The 20,910-nt window shown below is 70.3% G+C and overlaps 2 protein-coding genes across 3 annotated transcripts; one reads left to right on the forward strand and one right to left on the reverse strand.

Moving 5' to 3' along the window:
* The first annotated feature begins 290 nt into the window (after positions 1–290).
* On the forward strand, positions 291–10,653 carry PCOLCE (procollagen C-endopeptidase enhancer). 2 transcript variants are annotated; one of them, XM_065570546.1, is made up of 10 exons: positions 291–492; positions 2,609–2,717; positions 4,832–5,090; positions 6,151–6,231; positions 7,997–8,121; positions 8,250–8,386; positions 9,021–9,286; positions 9,475–9,546; positions 9,639–9,809; positions 10,389–10,653. In XM_065570546.1, exons 1-10 carry the CDS (start codon positions 398–400, stop codon positions 10,544–10,546), a joined length of 1,473 nt encoding a protein of 490 aa, XP_065426618.1. In that variant the 5' UTR covers positions 291–397; the 3' UTR covers positions 10,547–10,653. The 2 variants fall into 2 exon arrangements, with proteins under 2 accessions (XP_065426618.1, XP_065426619.1); XM_065570547.1 differs by lacking the exon at positions 6,151–6,231.
* A 2,426-nt stretch (positions 10,654–13,079) lies between these two features.
* On the reverse strand, positions 13,080–19,980 carry FBXO24 (F-box protein 24). Its single transcript, XM_065570395.1, is given in 10 exon segments — positions 13,080–13,752; positions 13,992–14,162; positions 14,746–14,877; positions 15,198–15,322; positions 16,115–16,273; positions 16,578–16,800; positions 16,932–17,170; positions 17,979–18,249; positions 19,271–19,366; positions 19,894–19,980. Coding segments are annotated over 10 exon segments (1,824 nt in total). The 3' UTR covers positions 13,080–13,431.
* Positions 19,981–20,910: the final 930 nt, after the last annotated feature.

The raw sequence follows: 20,910 nt of genomic DNA on the forward strand, positions 1-20,910 counted from the left end.
CCCCTCCCCCAGCCAGCCCCTCCCCCACAGACACCCACACCTCCTCCCCACACAGACCCCTCCCCCAGCCAGCCCCTCCCCCACAGACCCCCACACCCCTCCCCACACAGACCCCAGCCAGCCCCTCCCCAGAGACCCCCACACCCCCTCCCCACACAGACACCTCCCCCAGCCAGCCCCTCCCCACAGACCCCCACACCCTTCCCCACACAGACCCCTCCCCCAGCCAGCCCCTCCCCCACAGACCCCTCCCCCAGCCAGCCCCTCCCTCGGGGAATCCTCCGCCCCCCCCCCCCCCCGCTCCTTCCCATTAAGGCTCCGCTGATCCCGACCCGCCGCTTCCCGGCCCGTCCGCGCAGGGACCAGAACCGGACCCACAACCGGACCCACCCCCAGCATGAGCCCGGCCCGGAGCCCGCTGCTACCGCTGCTGCTGCTGTGGGGCTGCGCCATGGGGCAGAGCGACCCGCCCCCCGCCCCTAACGCCACGAGGTACCACAGCCCCCCAGCTCTGCCCCACGAGTCCCTCAGCTCCTCCCTTCCCCCCACTCCCTGCCCCATAACTCCCCCCAGCCCCCAACTCCCCCTTCCCCCCGATTCCTGCCCCATAACTCCCCCTGCCCCAAGGGTCGGGAGTGAGGGGCACCGGCAGGGCTGGGGGGGGGCAGGGCCGGGCTGGCAGGGGCTGCGGGGCGGGAGTGAGGGGCACCGGCAGGGCTGGGGGGGGCAGGGCAGGGCTGGCAGGGGCTGCGGGGCGGGAGTGAGGGGCACCGGCAGAGCTGGGGGGGGCAGGGCTGGGCTGGCAGGGGCTGCGGGTCGGGAGTGAGGGGCACCGGCAGAGCAGGGGAGCTGCGGGTCAGGAGTGAGGGGCACCGGCAGAGTGGGGGGCTGCGGGTCGGGAGTGAGGGGCACCGGCAGAGCGGGGGGCTGCGGGTCGGGAGTGAGTGGCACCGGCAGAGCGGGGGGCTGAGGGTCGGGAGTGAGTGGCACCGGCAGAGCGGGGGGCTGCGGGTCGGGAGTGAGGGGCACCGGGAGAGCAGGGGAGCTGAGGGTCGGGAGTGAGGGGCACCGGCAGAGCGGGGGGCTGAGGGTCGGGAGTGAGGGGCACCGGCAGAGCGGGGGGGGCTGCGGGTCGGGAGTGAGGGGCACCGGCAGAGCGGGGGGCTGAGGGTCGGGAGTGAGGGGCACCGGCAGAGCGGGGAAGATGCGGGTCGGGAGTGAGGGGCACCGGCAGAGCGGGGGGCTGAGGGTCGGGAGTGAGGGGCACCGGCAGAGCTGGGGGGGGATAGGGCTGGGCTGGCAGGGGCTGCAGGTCGGGAGTGAGGGGCACCGGCAGAGCCGGGGGGAGCCGGGACAGGCCGGGCTCCAGCACATCTGGAAGGATTTAGCAAGCGGAGCTGAAGCTGCCAGATGCCGGGGATGAGCCAAGATCTCTGGATTCTCCGAATTCTCTTGTGGGGGAGCAACGGGGGGAGGGCCAGGCTGGGACCCCAAGGACAGGTGGGGGGAGGTGAAAACTGGATTTTTATGGTCAACAAACCAGGGGGTCAGAGGCTGGACAGAGCCGGCTCCTTCGCCCCGGGGGGACCCGACACCCTGATATTTGGGGCTTTGTCTTATATACACCCACGTCCCTCCCCCCCTGGAAAATGAGTGTGCCAGGTTTTTCACACTTGCCTCCACCTTTCCGTCCCCGTGCACCATGTCGGGCAGTGCATCCCCAGTTTCACACGCGTGTGCGAGGGTGGGGACCCGTCCTGGGGCGTGTGTGTGGGTTGAGTGTCGGGGTGATGGCGGGGGCAGGCCAGGGACTGTCACAGGCCACGGAGGGAACACGGACCAGGCGTGTCTGTCTCAGCCCCCGCAGGGACGTGGGGGCTGCTCACTTGTCTGGAGGCCTCATGAGGCAGGATGGGCTCCGCACCCCGTCCGCGGCCTGGCCGCTCTCCCAGCCTCCGGCGCCCGGGCCAGGACAAACAGACGCTGGGTCCTGGATGCTGACATCAGCTGGCTCCTCTGCTCACCGCAGCGGGGACCAGGCCAGAGGGGAGCCCAGGCTGGGCTGGGGGGGTTGCGGGTCGGGAGTGAGGGGCACCGGCAGAGCTGGGGGGGGGCAGGGCCGGGCTAGCAGGGGCTGCGGGTCGGGAGTGAGGGGCACCGGCAGAGCTGGGGGGGGGCAGGGCTGGGCTGGCAGGGGCTGCGGGTCGGGAGTGAGGGGCACCAGCAGAGCTGGGGGGGGGCAGGGCCGGGCTGGCAGGGGCTGCGGGTCGGGAGTGAGGGGCACCGGCAGAGCTGGGGGGGGGCAGGGCCGGGCTGGCAGGGGCTGCGGGTCGGGAGTGAGGGGCACTGGCAGAGCTGGGTGCGGGGGCTGGGCTAGCAGGGGCTGCGGGTCGGGAGTGAGGGGCACTGGCAGGGCTGGGGGGGGTAGGGCTGGGCTGGCAGGGGCTGCGGGTCGGAAGTGAGGGGCACCGGCAGGGCTGGGCTGGCAGGGGCTGCGGGTCGGGAGTGAGGGTCACCGGCAGGGCTGGGGGGGCAGGCTGGGCTGGCAGGGGCTGCGGGTCGGGAGTGAGGGGCCCCGAGTGACTGTGACTCTTGGGGTCTCTCCCAGGCCCGTGTTCCTGTGCGGTGGGGAGCACGTGGGCGACTCGGGGTATATCGCCAGCGAGGGGTTCCCCAACCACTACCCGCCCGGCAAGACCTGCACCTGGACCATCACGGTATGGAGAGGAGGGGAAGGCGATGGGGGGGCTGGGGGGAGATGGGGGTGCAGAGGAGGGGGAGGTGGGGGGAATATGGGGAGGTCGGGGGGCAGAGGAGGGGGAGGTGGTGGGATACGAGGAGGTCGGGGGGCAGAGGAGGAGGAGGAGGGAGGATGTGGGGAGATGGGGGTGCAGAAGAGGGGGAGGTGGGGGGATGCGGGGAGGTCGGGGGCAGAGGAGGCGGCTGGGGGCGGATTTGGGGAGATGGGGGTGCAGAGGAGGGGGAGGGGGAGGTGGGGGGATGCAGGGAGGTCGGGGGGCAGAGGAGGCGGCCGGGGGTGGATTTGGGGAGATGGGGGTGCAGAGGAGGGGGAGGGGGAGGTGGGGGGATGCGGGGAGATAGGGGTGCAGAGGAGGGGGGGATACGAGGAGGTCAGGGTGCAGAGGAGGCGGCCGGGGGCGGATTTGGGGAGATGGGGGTGCAGAGGAGGGGAGGGGGAGGTGGGGGGATGCAGGGAGGTCGGGGGGCAGAGGAGGCGTCCGGGGGTAGATTTGGGGAGATGGGGGTGCAGAGGAGGAGAGGGGGAGGTGGGGGGATGCAGGGAGGTCGGGGGGCAGAGGAGGCGGCCAGGGGTGGATTTGGGGAGATGGGGGTGCAGAGGAGGGGAGAGGGAGGTGGGGGATGCAGGGAGGTCGGGGGGCAGAGGAGGCGGCCGGGGGCGGATGCGGGGAGATGGGAGTGCAGGGGGGGGAGGGGGAGGGGGGCATGCAGAGGAGGCGGCCGGGGGTGGATTTGGGGAGATGGGGGTGCAGAGGAGGGGGAGGGGGAGGTGGGGGGATGCGGGGAGATAGGGGTGCAGAGGAGGGGGAGGGGGGGATACAAGGAGGTCAGGGTGCAGAGGAGGCGGCCGGGGGCGGATTTGGGGAGATGGGGGTGCAGAGGAGGGGAGGGGGAGGTGGGGGGATGCAGGGAGGTCGGGGGGCAGAGGAGGCGGCCGGGGGCGGATGCAGGGAGATGGGGGTGCAGAGGAGGGGGAGGGGGGGATGCGGGGAGGTCGGGGGGCAGAGGAGGCGGCCGGGGGCGGATTTGGGGAGATGGGGGTGCAGAGGAGGGGAGAGGGAGGTGGGGGGATGCAGGGAGGTCGAGGGGCAGAGGAGGCGGCCGGGGTGGATTTGGGGAGATGGGGGTGCAGAGGAGGGGAGAGGGAGGTGGGGGGATGCAGGGAGGTCGAGGGGCAGAGGAGGCGGCCGGGGGTGGATTTGGGGAGATGGGGGTGCAGAGGAGGGGGAGGGGGAGGTGGGGGGATGCAGGGAGGTCGGGGGGCAGAGGAGGCGGCCGGGGGCGGATTTGGGGAGATCGGGGTGCAGAGGAGGGGAGAGGGAGGTGGGCGGATGCAGGGAGGTCGAGGGGCAGAGGAGGCGGCTGGGGGCGGATTTGGGAGATGGAGATGCAGAGGAGGGGGAGGTGGGGGGATGCGGGGAGGTCGGGGGCAGAGGAGGCGGCCGGGGGCGGATGCGGGGAGATGGGGGTGCAGAGGAGGCGGCCGGGGGTGGATGCAGGGAGATGGGGGTGCAGAGGGGGGGGGAGGGGGGCATGCAGGGAGGTCGAGGGGCAGAGGAGGGGAGGGGGGGATGCAGGGAGATGGGGGTGCAGAGGAGGGGAGGTGGGGGGATGTGGGGAGGTCGGGGGCAGAGGAGGCGGCCGGGGGCGGATGCAGGGAGATGGGGGTGCAGAGGGGGGGGAGGGGGAGGTGGGGGGATGCAGGGAGGTCGGGAGGCAGAGGAGGCGGCCGGGGGCGGATGCGGGGAGATGGGGGTGCAGAGGAGGGAGGGGGAGGGGGGGCATGTAGGGAGGTCGGGGGCAGAGGAGGCGGCCGGGGGCGGATGCAGGGAGATGGGGGTGCAGAGGAGGGGGAGGTGGGGGGATGCGGGAGGTCGGGGGGCAGAGGAGGCGGCCGGGGCGGATTTGGGGAGATGGGGGTGCAGAGGAGGGGAGAGGGAGGTGGGGGGATGCAGGGAGGTCGGGGTGCAGAGGAGGCGGCCGGGGGCGGATGCGGGGAGATGGGGGTGCAGAGGAGGGGGAGGTGGGGGGCTCTGCCCCCCCCCAGCCGACCCGCTGTCTCCGTGCCCAGGTGCCCGAGGGCCAGGTGGTGATTCTCTCCTTCCGCGTCTTCGACCTGGAGCCGGACCCCAGCTGCCGCTACGACTGGCTGGAGGTTTTCAATGGGCACTCGGCCGGTGCCCAGCGCCTGGGGCGCTTCTGCGGCACCTTCCGGCCCGGGGCCCTGCTCTCCACCGGCAACCGCATGCTGCTGCGCATGGTGACGGACGAGGGCACCGGGGGCCGCGGCTTCCTGGTCTGGTTCAGCGCCGGCCTCCCCCACGTCAACGGTGAGAGACCCCCGGACCCCCCCCCCCGCTGGGGGCTCCCGCATGCTCCCCCCCAGGGGGCTGGCTGCAGAGGGACCCCCCCAATGGGTGCATGGACGCTTGATCTCCCAGGGGTTGCTGGGAGCACGTTACCCATAATGCACCTGCACTGACGCCAGGAGCAGAGAGGATGCTGGGTAATTGATACCCACAATGCACCTGCCCTGACGCCAGGGGCAGAGGATGCTGGGTAATCGTTACCCACAATGCCCTGCCCTGACACCAGGGGCAGAGGATGCTGGGTAATCGTTACCCACAATGCACCTGCACTGACGCCAGGAGCAGAGGATGCTGGGTAATCGTTACCCACAATGCACCTGCACTGACGCCAGGAGCAGAGAGGATGCTGGGTAATCGTTACCCACAATGCCCTGCCCTGACGCCAGGAGCAGAGGATGCTTGGTAATCGTTACCCACAATGCCCTGCCCTGACGCCAGGGGCAGAGGATGCTGGGTAATCGTTACCCACAATGCACCTGCACTGACGCCAGGAGCAGAGGATGCTGGGTAATCATTACCCACAATGCACCTGCACTGACGCCAGGAGCAGAGGATGCTGGGTAATCATTACCCACAATGCACCTGCACCGAAGCCAGGAGCAGAGGCTGCTAGGAGCGTGTTACCCACAATGCACCTGCACCGAAGCCAGGAGCAGAGGCTGCTAGGAGCGTGTTACCCACAATGCCCTGCACTGACGCCAGGAGCAGAGAGGATGCTGGGTAATTGATACCCACAATGCACCTGCCCTGACGCCAGGGGCAGAGGATGCTGGGTAATCGTTACCCACAATGCACCTGCCCTGACGCCAGGGGCAGAGGATGCTGGGTAATCGTTACCCACAATGCCCTGCCCTGACGCCAGGGGCAGAGGATGCTGGGTAATTGTTACCCACGCCAGCTCCTCCCCGGCCGTTGTGACCCCCCCGTGCCTGCGCCCCGTGCCTCCGGCTTGCATGGCCCCCGCCCCCACCTGCCCTCCAGCAGCTCCCCCCACCTATCCCAACCTGCGGGACTTTTGCAGGCCGGCCGCGCGGAAGGCCGAAGTGGGGCGCTAACCATATAGACTCCCGGTTGGCCGGGGAGCCCTGGCACTATTGGGATGGTGAGTATCCGGCCGCCTGCCTCCCCCCCCCCGCCGGCAATGGCCCCCCCCGCAGGGACGGGGCGCAGAGACCAGCACCCCAGCCCTGGGGGAAAGCTGCGGCCTGGCCTGCCCAGGCTCTGCCCCCCGGGGGGCGCCATTGTGGTCAGATCGCGGCCTGGGGCAAAGGGGCTGGAGGAGCAGAGGATGCTGGGAAATCGTTACCCACAATCCCCTGCACTGACGCCAGGAGCAGAGAGGATGTTGGGAGCACGTTACCCACAATGCACCTGCACAGACCGGTGTGTGACGATGGGGGGTTCCCCCCCATCCTGTGCACCCCCAGACCAGCCGCCTTCTCCCCCCAGCCTGCGATCTGACCCCCACATCGCCGTCCCATTGCTGTGTCCGGTGGGGGCCGATGGGGGGGGCTTGGCTGCTGGACAGGGCGAGAGCCCCCCCACCCCACCCCCTGCTTGTGCCCCGCCTTTCTGCCCTCCCCCCTTCCTCCCCCCCCGCTCCCTCCAGGGTCTGTAATTACCAACCGCGGAATCCGTGGAAATTGCTGGTTTGCACAAGTCCGTCTCTCCCCTCCCCCGCTCCCGGCGCCGCTGGCCTTCCCCCCCCTCCCCCAGGGCCAATGCCTCCAAAGTCGTGCGCTGCGCAAACACGGGCCCAGGCAGAGCGACGCCAGCTGCTTCGGGGCCTGTGGAACGTCGCCTGCCTGCCCCCGCGCCACCCCAGAGCTGGCTGCACCGATGAGGGGCTCGGAGCATGTGGGGGCGTGGATCTGAGCAGGGGGGTCACAGCCCAAAGGGTCAGCGTGGCAGTAGTGTGGCGATTTGCACACGGGCAGGTGGCCGTTTGGTTGTCCCGAAGTGGGTGGGTGGTTTGCACGCTCAGATGGGGGGTTGCACATCGGCCGGCAGTTTGCACGTTCACCGGTGCAGGTTTCCATTAGTGCGCATGAGATGTTTGCACCCTTGCACGTTCAGGCCGAGGTGGACGTGCTGCCAGGTGGACAGCGATCCGGCTGCACGTGTTGCTGGGGGTTTGCACGTTCGCACGATGACCTGTGCCCTGTTGCGCAGGCAGGAAGGAGTTTGCACTATTGCGTGTGCTGGCAGGAGTTGCACACGAACACAGAGAGGGTTGCATGGGCAGGTGGCAGGAGACCTCCCCTTGGGCAGCGTGCCTGTGCACAGCCTTCCATGTGCACTCACGAATTGGCACACTCACATGCTCTTGCACACTAAACTTCCCTGTGCACAGTCTTCTGCTTGCACAGTGCCCTGTGTCTTTGCACACTCCAATCCCTGTGTGCACACTTGTGTATCTTGCACACCTTTCATGCACACTCACTCTTACGCTCCTTTGCAAACTGCTCTGTGCACACTCACCTATATCCGTGCACATCAGACTCATGCAGCCTTCACATGCGTGCACACCTATTTTTGCACACTTACATGCACGTTTCCCCGTGCACAGGCTCATTCCTTTGCACACTTCCCTGTACGGCACACCTGCATTCTCCCAAGCGCACACTCATTTGCATAATTCCTGTGCACCCCCTATAGCCTTGCACAACCAGTGAGCACACTTGCTGTGCACACTCGCCTCTCTCTTTGCACGCTCCCATCCGCTCCGCTCTGTGCCGGCGCGCTCCCCGTTAGCCCCAGGGGGTGCCCACTGGTGGGGAGGACGGGTGCTCGGAGGGTCTATGGTCCCCCCCCCCCAAGGTCTGGGTCTCCCCCTCGCTGACCCCCCACCCCCGCTTGTCTTGCAGAGCATCAGTTCTGTGGGGGGAAGCTGGAGAAGCCCCAGGGCAGCCTCAAGACCCCGAACTGGCCCGAGAGCAACTACCCGGCCGGGATCAGCTGCTCCTGGCACATCATAGCGCCCGTGGGCCAGGTACGGGGGGGCTGGCGGGGGGGTGTCACGGTGGTGGGCGGGGCAGAGGGGAAATGTGGGGGGAGGGGCTGAGGGGGCGGGGCTGAGGCTCCAAGGGGGCGGGGCTGACCCTATGTCCCCCACCCCAGGTGGTGGAACTGACCTTTGGGAAGTTCGACGTGGAGGACGACACCTACTGTCGCTACGACTACGTGGCCATTTTCAACGGGGGGGCCACCGACGACTCCCGGCGCGTCGGCAAGTTCTGCGGGGACCGTGCCCCCGGGTGAGCCCCCGCCCCCCCTGCCCCATTCCCCGCCCCCCTGAGCCAGCCAGTCCCCGCCCTGGGGCCGGGTGGGAGCCGGCGCCCCCTAGAGGGGACAGGCCCCTGCCCCATTCCCCGCCCCCCTGAGCCAGCCAGTCCCTGCCCTGGGGCCGGGGGGGAGCCAGCGCCCCCCCTAGAGGGGACAGGCCCCTGCCCCATTCCCCGCCCCCCTGAGCCAGCCAGTCCCTGCCCTGGGGCCGGGGGGGAGCCAGCGCCCCCCCTAGAGGGGACAGGCCCCTGCCCCATTCCCCGCCCCCCTGAGCCAGCCAGTCCCCGCCCTGGGGCTGGGTGGGAGCCAGCGCCCCCTAGAGGGGACAGGCCCCTGCCCCATTCCCCACCCCCCGAGCCAGCCAGTCCCTGCCCTGGGGCCGGGGGGGAGCCGGCGCCCCCTAGAGGGGACAGGCCCCTGCCCCATTCCCCGCCCCCCTGAGCCAGCCAGTCCCTGCCCTGGGGCCGGGGGGGAGCTGGCACCCCCTAGAGGGGACAGGCCCCTGCCCCATTCCCTGCCCCCCTGAGCCAGCCAGTCCCTGCCCTGGGGCTGGGTGGGGGCCGGTGCCGGGCGCAGGAGGGTTTTTCTCACCCGTCTCCCCCACAGCCCTATCTACTCGGAAGGCAGCGAGCTGCTGGTCCAGTTCGTGTCGGATCTCAGCGTCACGGCCGACGGCTTCGCCGCCTCCTACGCCGTCAAGAGCCCCTCGGAGGCGACCGATAAGGCCACGAAACCGGCCCCCGGGATCTTCCCCGGCTCCAAACCGGGCCAGGCCGGCACCAAGCCCTCCGGGAAACCGAAACCGGCGCCCGAGCCCAAACCCACCGTCCGGGCCCCGCCCACGGCCGAGCCACCCAGCGCCCAGACGCCGGGTAAGATGGGCCCCTGCGAACCCGGCCCTCCACCCAGCCCCCCTACCAGTGCCCCCCACTCTCGACCCACAGCCCCTGCTAGCCCAGCCCTGCGGTCCTTGGGCTGCGTGATTTGTGGGAGGGAGTATGTGAGCTGGGGGGAAGCTGCCCCCCCCAGGCTGAGCACTAAACCCCTCTTCTCCCCCCAGCCAAGGTTGAGTGCCCCCAGAAATGCCGCCGGTCGGGAAGTCTGCAGAGCCACTTCTGTGCCAACGACTTTGGTAAGAGACCCAGGAGTCGGGGGAGGGGGGGGTTCCCCTGGCTCTGGGGCAAGTGCCCCGAAGGACTCACCCCCCCGTGCCCTGTCTCACAGTTATCACCGGCACCGTGAAAACCGCCGTGCGAGGGGCCGGCGACCGGGTCACAGCCACTGTCTCGCTCCTCAACACCTACAAGACTGGAGCCCTCAGCCTGCCCCAGGCCGAGAAAGGGGCCACCCTGCGCCTGGAGGTCCCCTGCCGCCAGTGCCCCACCCTGAAGAAAGGTGAGCGAGCTGCGGGCTGGGCCATGGGGAGCCCCATCCCAGAGGTGGGCGCATCTCAGCGCTGGGCGAGGGGTCCGCGGGTAACTGGCCGCCCCGCCCCAGAGGTGGGCGCGTCTCAGCGCCGGGAGAGGGGTCCCCGGGTAACTGGCCGCCCCGCCCCAGAGGTGGGCGCATCTCAGCGCCGGGCGAGGGGTCCTCGGGTAACCGGCTGCCCCGCCCCAGAGGTGGGCGCGTCTCAGTGCCGGGCGAGGGGTCCCCGGGTAACCGGCTGCCCCGCCCCAGAGGTGGGCGCGTCTCAGCGCCGGGCGAGGGGTCCCTGGGTAACTGGCTGCCCCGCCCCAGAGGTGGGCGCGTCTCAGCGCCGGGCGAGGGGTCCCCGGGTAACGGGCCGCCCCACCCCAGAGGTGGGCGCATCTCAGCGCCGGGCGAGGGGTCCCCGTGTCACCAGCCGCCCCGCCCCAGAGGTGGGCGCGTCTCAGCGCCGGGCGAGGGGTCCCAGAGTAACCAGCCGACCCGCCCCAGAGGTGGGCGCATCTCCCATCTCTCGTGATTGTCTCTGTCTCTCCCCCACCCCCTCAGGTTCCAGCTACATCTTCATGGGCCGGGTGGACGCCGAGGGGGTTGGCAAATTGTCCCCCGAGAGCTTCGTCGTCCCGTATCGGCAGCAGCAGCACCAGGTCCTCACCACACTCAGCAAGCGGCCGTGCGGGGGGGCGCCGAAGAAGAAGAACGCTTGAGCCCAGGGGTGTGTGTGTGGGGTCTGTCCTGTCGCACCCCTCCCCCCCACACCCGCCCCAGCCCCCCCGAAGCCGGCTCCATGTATCCAATAAAGGAGCAAACCGGCCATTCCGCCTGCGGTGTGGTATTGGGGGGGACACACTCCTGCCCTGCAGTCCCGCCCCCCCCTTCGCACGGCAGAATCCTCGTACGAATTGCACAAGCGCGGGCCATTATGGCGCAGCTCCCATGGGCCAGGACAGAGATCCGGGCCTGGCACTGCCCCCACCCCCCTCCCAGAGCCAGGGAAAGAACCAGGAGTCCTGGATCCCAGCCCCCCTGCCCTCCGAGAGCTGGGGAGAGAACCCAGGAGTCCTGGCTCCCAGCCCCCCTCTGCTCTGACCCACCAAAACCCACTGCCCTCCCAGAGCTGGGAAGAGAACCCAGGAGTCCTGGCTCCCAGCCCCCCCTGCTCTAACCCACCAGCCCCCGCTCCCCTCCCAGAGCTGGGGAGAGAACCCAGGAGTCCTGGCTCCCAGCCCCCCCTGCTCTAACCCACCAGCCCCTGCTCCCCTCCCAGAGCTGGGGAGAGAACCCAGGAGTCCTGGCTCCCAGCCCCCCCTGCTCTAACCACCAGCCCCCACTCCCCTCCCAGAGCCGGGGAGAGAACCCAGGAGTCCTGGCTCCCAGCCCCTCTCTGAGGCACCCACTTGGTTCAGGGTTGGGGTGAGCTGGTTCCATGCGCCCCCTGGTGGCTGTCCCAGGGTTTGGCCCGGACCCCACTCTGGGCTCCTGGCCCCTGTACCGCTCCTGGGTGGGGATCAGGGCCGGGGGGCCGAGGCTGCCCGGCCTAGGAGCGCGAGGAGGGGTGAATGCGGGCCTGGCCGGGGATGGATTTGCTCCAGATTCGCTCTAGCTCCATGCGGGGGTGGCTCTGGGTCCGGAGTCACGTCAGACCAGAGCCTCCTTTCCAATCACCCTGCGTTCCGGTCCGCTGGGGCTTCATGCCAGAGTCACTCTGGATTCACGCTGCACCCAGAGCGGCCAACGTGAAACGAGGGTCTGGGTTCAGGGCTGGGGCAGTTCGGGAGGGGGGCCACGTCCTCCCTGCCGGAGGATCCTGGGGTGGGGGAATCCTGTATCCCCCCCACTCTATCACCCAGCCCCCCATGTGTACATACCCCCTCCCCCCCCAGACAGTTCACCCCCTTCATTGGCCCCCAGCCCGGACCTGCAGGGACCCTGGGGGGTGGGGGGGTCAGGGTGGGAGTGAGGGGCACCGGCAGAGCTGGGGGGGCTCAGGTCGGGAGTGAGGTGTCCCGTGCTCCCTCCCCCAGCCAGGCCCAGTGTCTGCCCCCCACACTGGCCCAGTAGCCCAAGGGAAACCTGCAGGAGCCCGGGGGGGGGGTCCCGTTTCCTCCCCATCCCAGGGGATCACAGTCACTCTGCAGGGTCTGTCTTCCCCCCCCCCGTTGTACAGGGGTCCCAGCTCTTCTGGGGGGGCCCTGTGCCCTGAACCTATGGGGCACCACGGGGGGGTCGCGTCCCCTTTAAGCCTGGGCGTGGGGGAGGGGGATGGAACGTCTGGCGGGGCGGGGCTGGAGCTGCGCGGGGGGAGGGATTAGAACGTTGAAGACCCCGGGGGCGGGGCTTCGGGTCCCGATCAGCTGGCGGAAGGGGGCGGAGCCTGGAGTCTCTCCTCAGTTCCCTCCCCCACCCCACCCCGGCTTCTAACCGAGGGGGGGGGCACACGGAGGAGGAGGGAGTTGGCCTGGGTCCCCCCCCAACCACCCCTCATCTTCCCAGGTGCACTGACCCTAAGGTGACCAGAACCCCCCCCCTGCAAGCTCCGATCCCCCCCCCCGCACCCTCTCCTCTGCAAGCAGGGCCCCCGCATCGCTCTCCTCCCCTCCCTTATATCCAGCCAGCGCTGCACCCCCCCCCGAACCTGCCCCCCATATCTCCTGCCTCTGAGCCCCCCCACTCTCAGGAATCTGCCCCCCATATCCCCTGCCTCTGATCCTGGCTAGAGCCTCTCCCGTCTCAGCTCACCCCCCCCTCCAGCCCCACCAGGACCAGAGCTGATGCAGCCGGGGCACCCCTGGGACCTGCCAGCCGAGGGGCAGCCCCAGCCCCCCCCCGTGCAGTGCGAACAAAGTGGGGTGTCCCGTCCCCCCCCGAGTCGCTCCTGGAGCTGGACACACAGACACGCCAGATCCATTCCCTCCGCCCCCGCCCAGCCTGGATCCGGGAGGGTCCCCGCTGCACCCCTTCTCCTGCCCGCCGGAGAGCTACGGCCAGCAGCCTGGCCCGTCTCTTCAGCCCCATGTCGGGGCCGGAGATCGGCTTCTTGGTGGACTACAGGGCCACCGGCACAGACGCCGTGGGCGCCTCGCTGGCTGCTACGCCCGGCGGCTGGCTCGAGGCCTTTGGCACCCGGCCGTGCCCCGGTGTCCGATCCGCCGGGGCTGTCTTCCTGCTCCCCGGCCCCATCTTCAGCCGGCTGGGTGGGCCCGGGCCCCCCTATCCCACGCCAGGCTGCTGGCCTCGGGGGTCCTCACCATGGCCAAGATCCCGGGGCCCACTTCACCGTCTGGGGCCAGAGCTGGGCATGACCGGGGGCAAGGAGGGGGCACGCCCCGCCCCCACCTTCCTCTCCACTCTCGGGGTGATGCTGGCCCTTCTGGGCTGGTTCGGCCTCCGGGATGGGGCCTGGCCTGGGGGGCGGAGGTAACAGGCAAGCTGGGCCTGGGGTCTTCCCCGGAGGTCCTGCCACCCCCAGACCATGCCGCCGGCTTCTCCTCTGGGGCTTTATTCATTCCCAATTGTAGCGTGTGCGTCCGTCAATCGCGGTCCATGATCGGGGGGACTCGGGGGTGGGGCGCGGAGGGGTTCCGGGGGGCCTCTAGCTGCAGGCCGGGGGGCTGTGGGGCGGGGCCGAGCGCCGGATGAGCTCCAGCGCCTCCCACAGGAAGTCCTTCTGGCAGGGGGGCAGGGGCAGGGCCCCCACGGCCTCCCTCACCTTGGCCAGCCGCCCGGCCAGCGTGGGGCAGCCCTGCAGCTGGCTGAGGTACTGCTCGCACGCCTGGGCCCCCGGGCTCTCCGGCGGGGGGGGCGCTCGGCTGGGGGGCAGCTCGCGGTACGCTGGCCCCCCCTCGATGTCGTGGCTGGACAGCAGGTAGAGGCACTCGCGGGTGGAGCAGAGGCGGCTGGCGCAGAGCGGGACCTGCCGGGGAGCCGGAGAGAGGGGGGGGAATGCGGCTGGCTCTGGGGTGGGGCGGCCGGTTCCCCAGCGACCCCTCGCCCAGCGCTGAGATGCACCCACCTCTGGGGCGGGGCGCCTGGTTACACGGGGACCCCTCGCCCAGCGCTGAGATGCACCCACCTCTGGGGCGGGGCTGCGGTTGGTGCCAGGCTCTGCCCCCGCCCCCCATGCGGCTGACTCTGGGGCGGGGCCCCTCTCACCTTGACCTGCAGCTTGACGAAGGTGGCGCTGCCCTTGGGCCAGCCGGGCAGTCGCCCCCCGGCCCCACAGCCGCAGCCCAGCACGGCCTGGCCCAGCTCCCGGCAACACAGCAGGGCCAGCGAGTGATTCAGGCCGCACCAGACGTCCAGGGGGCACTTGAGGCCTTGAACCTGCCGGGGCGGGCGGAGATGCCAAGTCATGGGGGGGCCCCGAGATGGGGCAGGGGAGTTGTCGGAGGTTCGAGGGTGTCTGGGGAGGACGTTGGGGGCCTGTTGTAAGTGCCTGGGGAATGGGAGGCTGCCTGGAAGCCGCTAGATGTCGGGGGGGGGGGGGTTGGGGGCTGGGGGGGGGCCCGGAGGGTTGCAGGATGGGGGCCGGGGCGCTTAGGGGCCGGTGGGCCCGGAGGGGTGCAGGATGGGGGCCAGGGGGTCCCGGAGGGGTGCAGGATGGGGGCTTGGGGGCCGGGGGGGCCCAGAGGGGTGCAGGATGGGGGCCGGAGGGCTTGGGGGCTGGGGGGGCCCGGAGGGGTGCAGGATGGGGGCCGGAGGGCTTGGGGGCTGGGGGGGCCCAGAGGGGTGCAAGATGGGGGCTTGAGGGCCGGGGGGGGCCTGGAGGGGTGCAGGACGGGGGCCGGGGAGGCCCGGAGGGGTGCAGGATGGGGACCCGGGGGGCTTAGGGGCCGGGGGGCTTGGGGGCTGGGGGGGGGCCTGGAGGGGTGCAGGACGGGGGCCGGGGGGGCTCCGGGGCTCTCACCAGCGTGGGCTCCCCGCGGTCGATCTTGTCCCCGGTGCCGAGCTGCCCGTACCGGTTGCTGCCCTGCATGAAGAGCCGCCCGAACTCATCCAGCAGCCCCAGGTGGTTGTAGCCGAGGGCACAGGACACGACCTGGGGGGCAGGGCGGGGTCAGGGGGCGCCCGGGGCAAGGGGCACCCCCCCTCATCCCTGCCCCCCCAAACAGGACTCCCCGGACCCATCCCCCACCCCTGGAGTCTTCCCCACAGAACCACCCCGTCACCCCAAAATCAGGGCCCCGGACCCCCAATCCCCCCAGCACCCCCCAGCCCTGTCCGAGCTCCCCCCAAACCCCCCAATCCCCCCGGCCCTGCCCGAGCTCCCCCCGAGCCCCCCAATCCCCCCGGCCCTGCCCGAGCTCCCCCCAGGTCCCCAATCCCCCCAGCACTCCCCGGCCCCCCAATCCCCACAGCTCACCTTGGCAGGCAGGCCAGGGCCAGCGGCATCTGCAGATCCAGGGGGTCGAAGGCGTGAAGGGTCCCGAAGAGGTCGCGATAGACGCCAGGCGCGTGGACCTCGAAATACACAGCCCCCTTGTCTGGGAGAGGGGGGTCACAGCGGGGAGGGGGGTGTCAGAGCGGAGAGACACCCCCACAGCCGGGAGCAAAGCGGAGGGGTGCTGCGGGTCAGGAGTGAGGGGCACTCGAGGGGCTGCAAGTTGGGGGTCACATTGCGCAGGGGACTGCGGGTCGGAATATGGGCAGTTGGGGGGCTGCAGGCTGGGGGTCACACTGCATGGGGGCCCCGTAGCAGTGAGGAAGGCGGCGCTGCTCTGGTTGGAGGTCATGGCCCGCACGGCGAGGTGGGGCTGCGGGACGGGAGGAGGGGTACGTGGGGGTTGGGGGGCGCCCCACGGGGCCCCATACCGGTGAGGAAGGCGGCGCTGCTCTGGTTGGAGGTCATGGCCCGCACGGCGAGGTGGGGCTGCGGGACGGGAGGAGGGGTACGTGGGGGTTGGGGGGCGCCCCACGGGGCCCCATACCGGTGAGGAAGGCGGCGCTACTCTGGTTGGAGGTCATGGCCCGCACGGCGAGGTGGGGCTGCGGGACGGGAGGAGGGGTACGTGGGGGTTGGGGGGCGCCCCACGGGGCCCCGTACCGGTGAGGAAGGCGGCGCTGCTCTGGTTGGAGGTCATGGCCCGCACGGCGAGGTGGGGCTGCGGGACGGGAGGAGGGGTACGTGGGGGTTGGGGGGCGCCCCACGGGGCCCCATACCGGTGAGGAAGGCGGCGCTGCTCTGGTTGGAGGTCATGGCCCGCACGGCGAGGTGGGGCTGCGGGACGGGAGGAGGGGTACGTGGGGGTTGGGGGGCGCCCCACGGGGCCCCATACCGGTGAGGAAGGCGGCGCTGCTCTGGTTGGAGGTCATGGCCCGCACGGCGAGGTGGGGCAGGCACCGGGACACCTTGCGCAGGGCGAGCTGCACCGTGTAGGAGCGCGGCTGGTCCAGCTGTGTCTCGTTCACCAGGAGGCTGTAAATCTTTCCTTCCTCTGCCGAGACACGGGGGGTCAGGGTGGGCACCAGGGGGGGTCAGGGCAGGGAATCGGTGATGCCTCCGGGCCTCGCAGCTCCCCCGTCTCCCGCCCCCTTGGCTATGGGGCACCCACTTGTGACGAATTCCCACCACCGCAGTATTGGTGCGGCACACAGGGAAACTGAGGCACGCCCAGTATTAATCCAGGACATGCCACAGAACCAGAGGAATAACCCTCCCACACACACACTGCCCGCTCCATCTCCTGCCCCCCTCCTCCAGCCCTTGGCTATGGGGTGCCCCCTGTGCTCGCCAGGCACCTGTCAGCAGCAACAGTGCCCGCTCTGTCTCCTGCCCCACCAGCACCAGCTGCCGGAACCGCATGGCGGCGTGGAACGTCATCTTGAAGACCCGCTGCCCGCTGGACTGGAGATAGACCTCCACGCAGTCGCACACCCGCCCGGCGCCCGCTGCCGACTCCCGCGCTGCCAGCACGTACACGTACTTCCGGTACCCGGCGTCGCTCCGGGGGTCCGTGGTGAACTGCGTGGGGGGAAAGGGACGGTGCCGCTGTGGGGGCAGGACTGGCTGGCTACCGGGGGTGGGGAATGGGGTTGAGAATGATCCCACTGCTGCCACCAGCGGTGGGCGGCGGAGGGGGGACAGACGCTCACGTCCTTGGCGCTCCGGCACAGCACCACGCAGCGGCAGGCCCGTTTCCACTGGAGGTGGCCCGGGGCCGAGGAGACCAGCGCGTTGCGGAGGAAGAAGAGGGTCCCACCGTGGTCCAGGACGAAGACGTGCTCCTTGGTGGGCAGGAACTTGCGGTAGCCGTGGGACAGCAGCGGGGCCACTGACTTGCTCAGGTAGCGCCGGCGGCCCCCGAAGGTCTGGAAGTACAGGCCCTTGGTGTCTGGGGGGGACGGGGACAAAATCAGGGGGTGGGGTCAGCGGGGGGTAGACACTGAGTAAGCCCCGCCCCTTGTGTGAAGCAGCACCCCTCCCTCGTGCAAGCTCTGCCCTCCCTTGTGTGAGCCCCATCCTCCCTTGTGCAAGCCCTGCCCTGCCCTATGCGAGCCCCACCCCTCACTCGTGTGAAGTAGCACCCTCCTTTGTGCGAGCCCCGCCCATCCCTTGTGAGAGTCTCGGCCCTCCCCCATGCGAGCCCCGCCTCTCCCTCATGTGAGCCCCATCCTCCCTTGTGCGAGCCCTGCCCTGCCCCGTGTGAGCCCCGCCCTTCTCTTGTGAGAGTCTCGTCCCTTCCTGGTGCGAGCCCCACTTTTCCCTCATGTGAGCCCCATCCTCCCTTGTGCAAGCCCTGCCCTGCCCCATGAGAGCCCCACCCCTCACTCGTGTGAAGCAGCACCCTCCCTCATGCAAGCCCCGCCCCTTCCTTGTGAGAGTCTCGCCCCTTCCTGGTGCGAGCCCCGCCCCTCCCTTGTGAGAGTCTCGGCCCTCCCTCGTGCGAGGCCCGCCTCTCCCTCATGTGAGCCACATCCTCCCTCGTGCGAGCCCCGCCCTTCTCTTGTGAGAGTCTCGGCCTTCCCTCGTCCGAGCCCCGCCTCTCCCTCATGTGAGCCCCATCCTCCCTTGTGCAAGCCCTGCCCTGCCCCGTGAGAGCCCCACCCCTCACTCATGTGAAGCAGCACCCTCCCTCATGTGAGCCCCGCCCCTCCCTTGTGAGAGTCTCGCCCCTCCCTTGTGCGGCGGCCGATACTGACAGTTGAGGATGGCGGCTCTCTTCCAGGGGCGGGCGCCGGCCGTGCCCTCCTGGCGGAGCCGGGGGCAGAGCCGGCGGCAGACCCGGCGCCAGACGCCCTCGCTGTCGCACGCCTGGCGCAGGTAGCGGCACGTCTGGCCCAGGGCCACCGCGTCCCGCACTGGCAGGAAGGAGACAATGTGATCCAGCTGCGGGAAGAGAGGAGGGGGCAGGACCCCCAGAGTGACCCCTGGCGTAGGGCCCTCTGGTGTGTACGGACCCGGCCCTCTGGGCTATACAGACCCAGCCCCCCGGGTATAGAGACCTCTGGGCTATACAGACCCAGCCCCCCGGGTATAGAGACCTCTGGGCTATACAGACCAGCCCCCCGGGTATAGAGACCTCTGGGCTATACAGACCCAGCCCCCCGGGTATAGAGACCGCTGGGCTATACAGACCCAGCCCCCCGGGTATAGAGACCTCTGGGCTATACAGACCAGCCCCCCAGGTATAGGGCCCGCTGGGCTATACAGCCCCAGCCCCCTGGGTATAGAGACCTCTGGGCTATACAGCCCCAGCCCCCCGGGTATAGAGACCTCTGGGATATACAGACCAGCCCCCCGGGGTATAGAGACCTCTGGGCTATACAGACCAGCCCCCCGGGTATAGAGACCTCTGGGCTATACAGCCCCAGCCCCCCGGGTATAGAGACCTCTGGGCTATACAGACCAGCCCCTTGGGTATAGGGCCCGCTGGGCTATACAGCCCCAGCCCCCCGGGTATAGAGACCTCTGGGCTATACGGACCCAGCGCCCCGGGTATAGAGACCTCTGGGCTGTACGGACCCAGCCCCCTGGGTATAGGGCCCGCTGGGCTATATGGACCCAGGCCCCAGGTATAGGGCCTGCTGGGCTATATGGACCTAGCCCCCAGGTATAGGGCCCTCTGGGCTATACGGACCCAGCCCCCTGGGTATAGGTCCCTCTGGGCTATACGGACCCATCCCCCCAGGTATAGGGGCCGCTGGGCTATATGGACCCATCCCCCCAGGTATAGGGCCCTCTGGGCTATACGGACCCAGCCCCCTGGGTATAGGTCCCTCTGGGCTATACGGACCCATCCCCCTGGGTATAGGGGCCGCTGGGCTATACGGACCCATCCCCCCAGGTATAGGGCCCTCTGGGCTATACGGACCCAGCCCCCTGGGTATAGGTCCCTCTGGGCTATACGGACCCATCCCCCTGGGTATAGGGGCCGCTGGGCTATACGGCCCCATGGCTCTAGCCCCCCAGCCCGCCCTGTGTGCTGACTCACCAGTTCTGGGGGCAGGCGCAGGATGGGGGCTGAGCCCCCCGGGTCCGTCTTACCCTCAGTGCCCCCCAGCCCCTGGCTGCAGCGCGGGCGCTTGGCCTGTGGGGGGAAGGGCAGAGGGGGAGTGGGGTTGGGCGGGGGATGGGGCCTGTGCCCCCCACCCCAAGGTGCTGAGCCTCTGCCCCATGGCCACCTGCCAGCCCCATATGCCTCCAGCCACCTGTACCATGGCACCCTCTGTGCTCCCCGCCTCCCCACAGCATCTTCCCACCACACCCCAGCCCCACAGCACTCCCTCCTGAGCCCCCCGCCCCTCCCCTGCCCCACGCACCCCCTGCTGAGCCCCCAGCCCCACAGCGCCCCCTCCTGAGCCCCCCATCCCACCCCCTGCCCCACAGCGCCCCCTCCTGAGCCTCCTGCCCCACCTCCTGCCCCACGTGCCCCATACTGAGCCCCCCATCCCACTCCCTGCCCCACAGCACCCCCTCCTGAGCCTCCTGCCCCACCTCCCCCCTGCTGAGCCCCCCGTCCCACAGCACCCCCTGCTGAGCCCCCTGCCGCCCCCTGCTGAGCCCTGCCAGCTGCCCCACACCGCCCCCGCAGTGCTGCCCCCCCGGGCCGCTCACCCCCACTGCTTCGTCACCCCCCGAGAGCCGGGAGCCGCGCTGGAGCCGCCGCCGTCTCTGCCGCCTCGCGGTGCGTCGGTCACCCATCCCTGCCCGCGCCCCCGGCGCCCAGCTCCGGCCACTGGGCAGACGCTGCAGCGACCCACAGCGCTGCCCCCAGCGTGGCCAGAGCGGCCCCTGCCTGGCCCGCCTGGCTCCCCGGGACATGGCTCTGTGAGCTGGCACCCGCCCCACGGCTTCACAGAGCCTGGCGCCAGGGTGACGGGCTCTGACCTCACGTCCGGGCACTGTGACCTCGGGCCAGGCCCCACTGCCTGGGCACCGCCCCACAGCGCCCCACTGTGACCTCGGGCCGGGCCCTGCTCCTTGGGCACCGCCCCACAGCGCCCCACTGGGGCATCGGGCCAGGCCTTGCTCCCTGGGCATCGCCCCACAGCGCCCCACTGGGGCATCAGACCAGGCCTTGCTGCCTGGGCACCGCCCCACAGGGCCCCACTGGGGCATCGGACCAGACCCTGCTCCCTGGGCACAGCCCCACAGCGCCCCACTGGGGCATCGGGCAAGGCCCTGCTCCCTGGGCACCGCCCCACAGCGCCCCCCTGTGACCTCGGGCCAGGCCCTGCTCCCTGGGCACCGCCCCACAGCACCCCACTGGGGCATCGGGCCAGCCCTGATTGCTGGGGGGAGAGCCCCCTGCTGTACCCCACCCTGCTGCCCACAGCTCAGCGCCCCCTAGTGCCACCCTGGGGTCCTCTATGAGTCAGCCTTGGGGCTTGAAGTGGGATTTTGAACGATTCCCTCCAGTGCTTCGCACACGTGGGGAACGATTCCCCTCCCCCCGGTGCCTGGCACGAGAGGGGAACGATTCCCCTCCCCCCGGTGCCTGGCAGGAGAGGGGAACCGTTCCCCTCCCCCCGGTGCCTGGCACGAGAGGGGAATGATTCCCCTCCCCCCGGTGCCTGGCAGGAGAGGGGAACCGTTCCCCTCCCCCCGGTGCCTGGCAGGAGAGGGGAACCG

Source organism: Chrysemys picta, chromosome 16, assembly GCF_011386835.1.
Source record: "Chrysemys picta bellii isolate R12L10 chromosome 16, ASM1138683v2, whole genome shotgun sequence".
NCBI lineage: Eukaryota > Metazoa > Chordata > Testudines > Emydidae > Chrysemys > Chrysemys picta.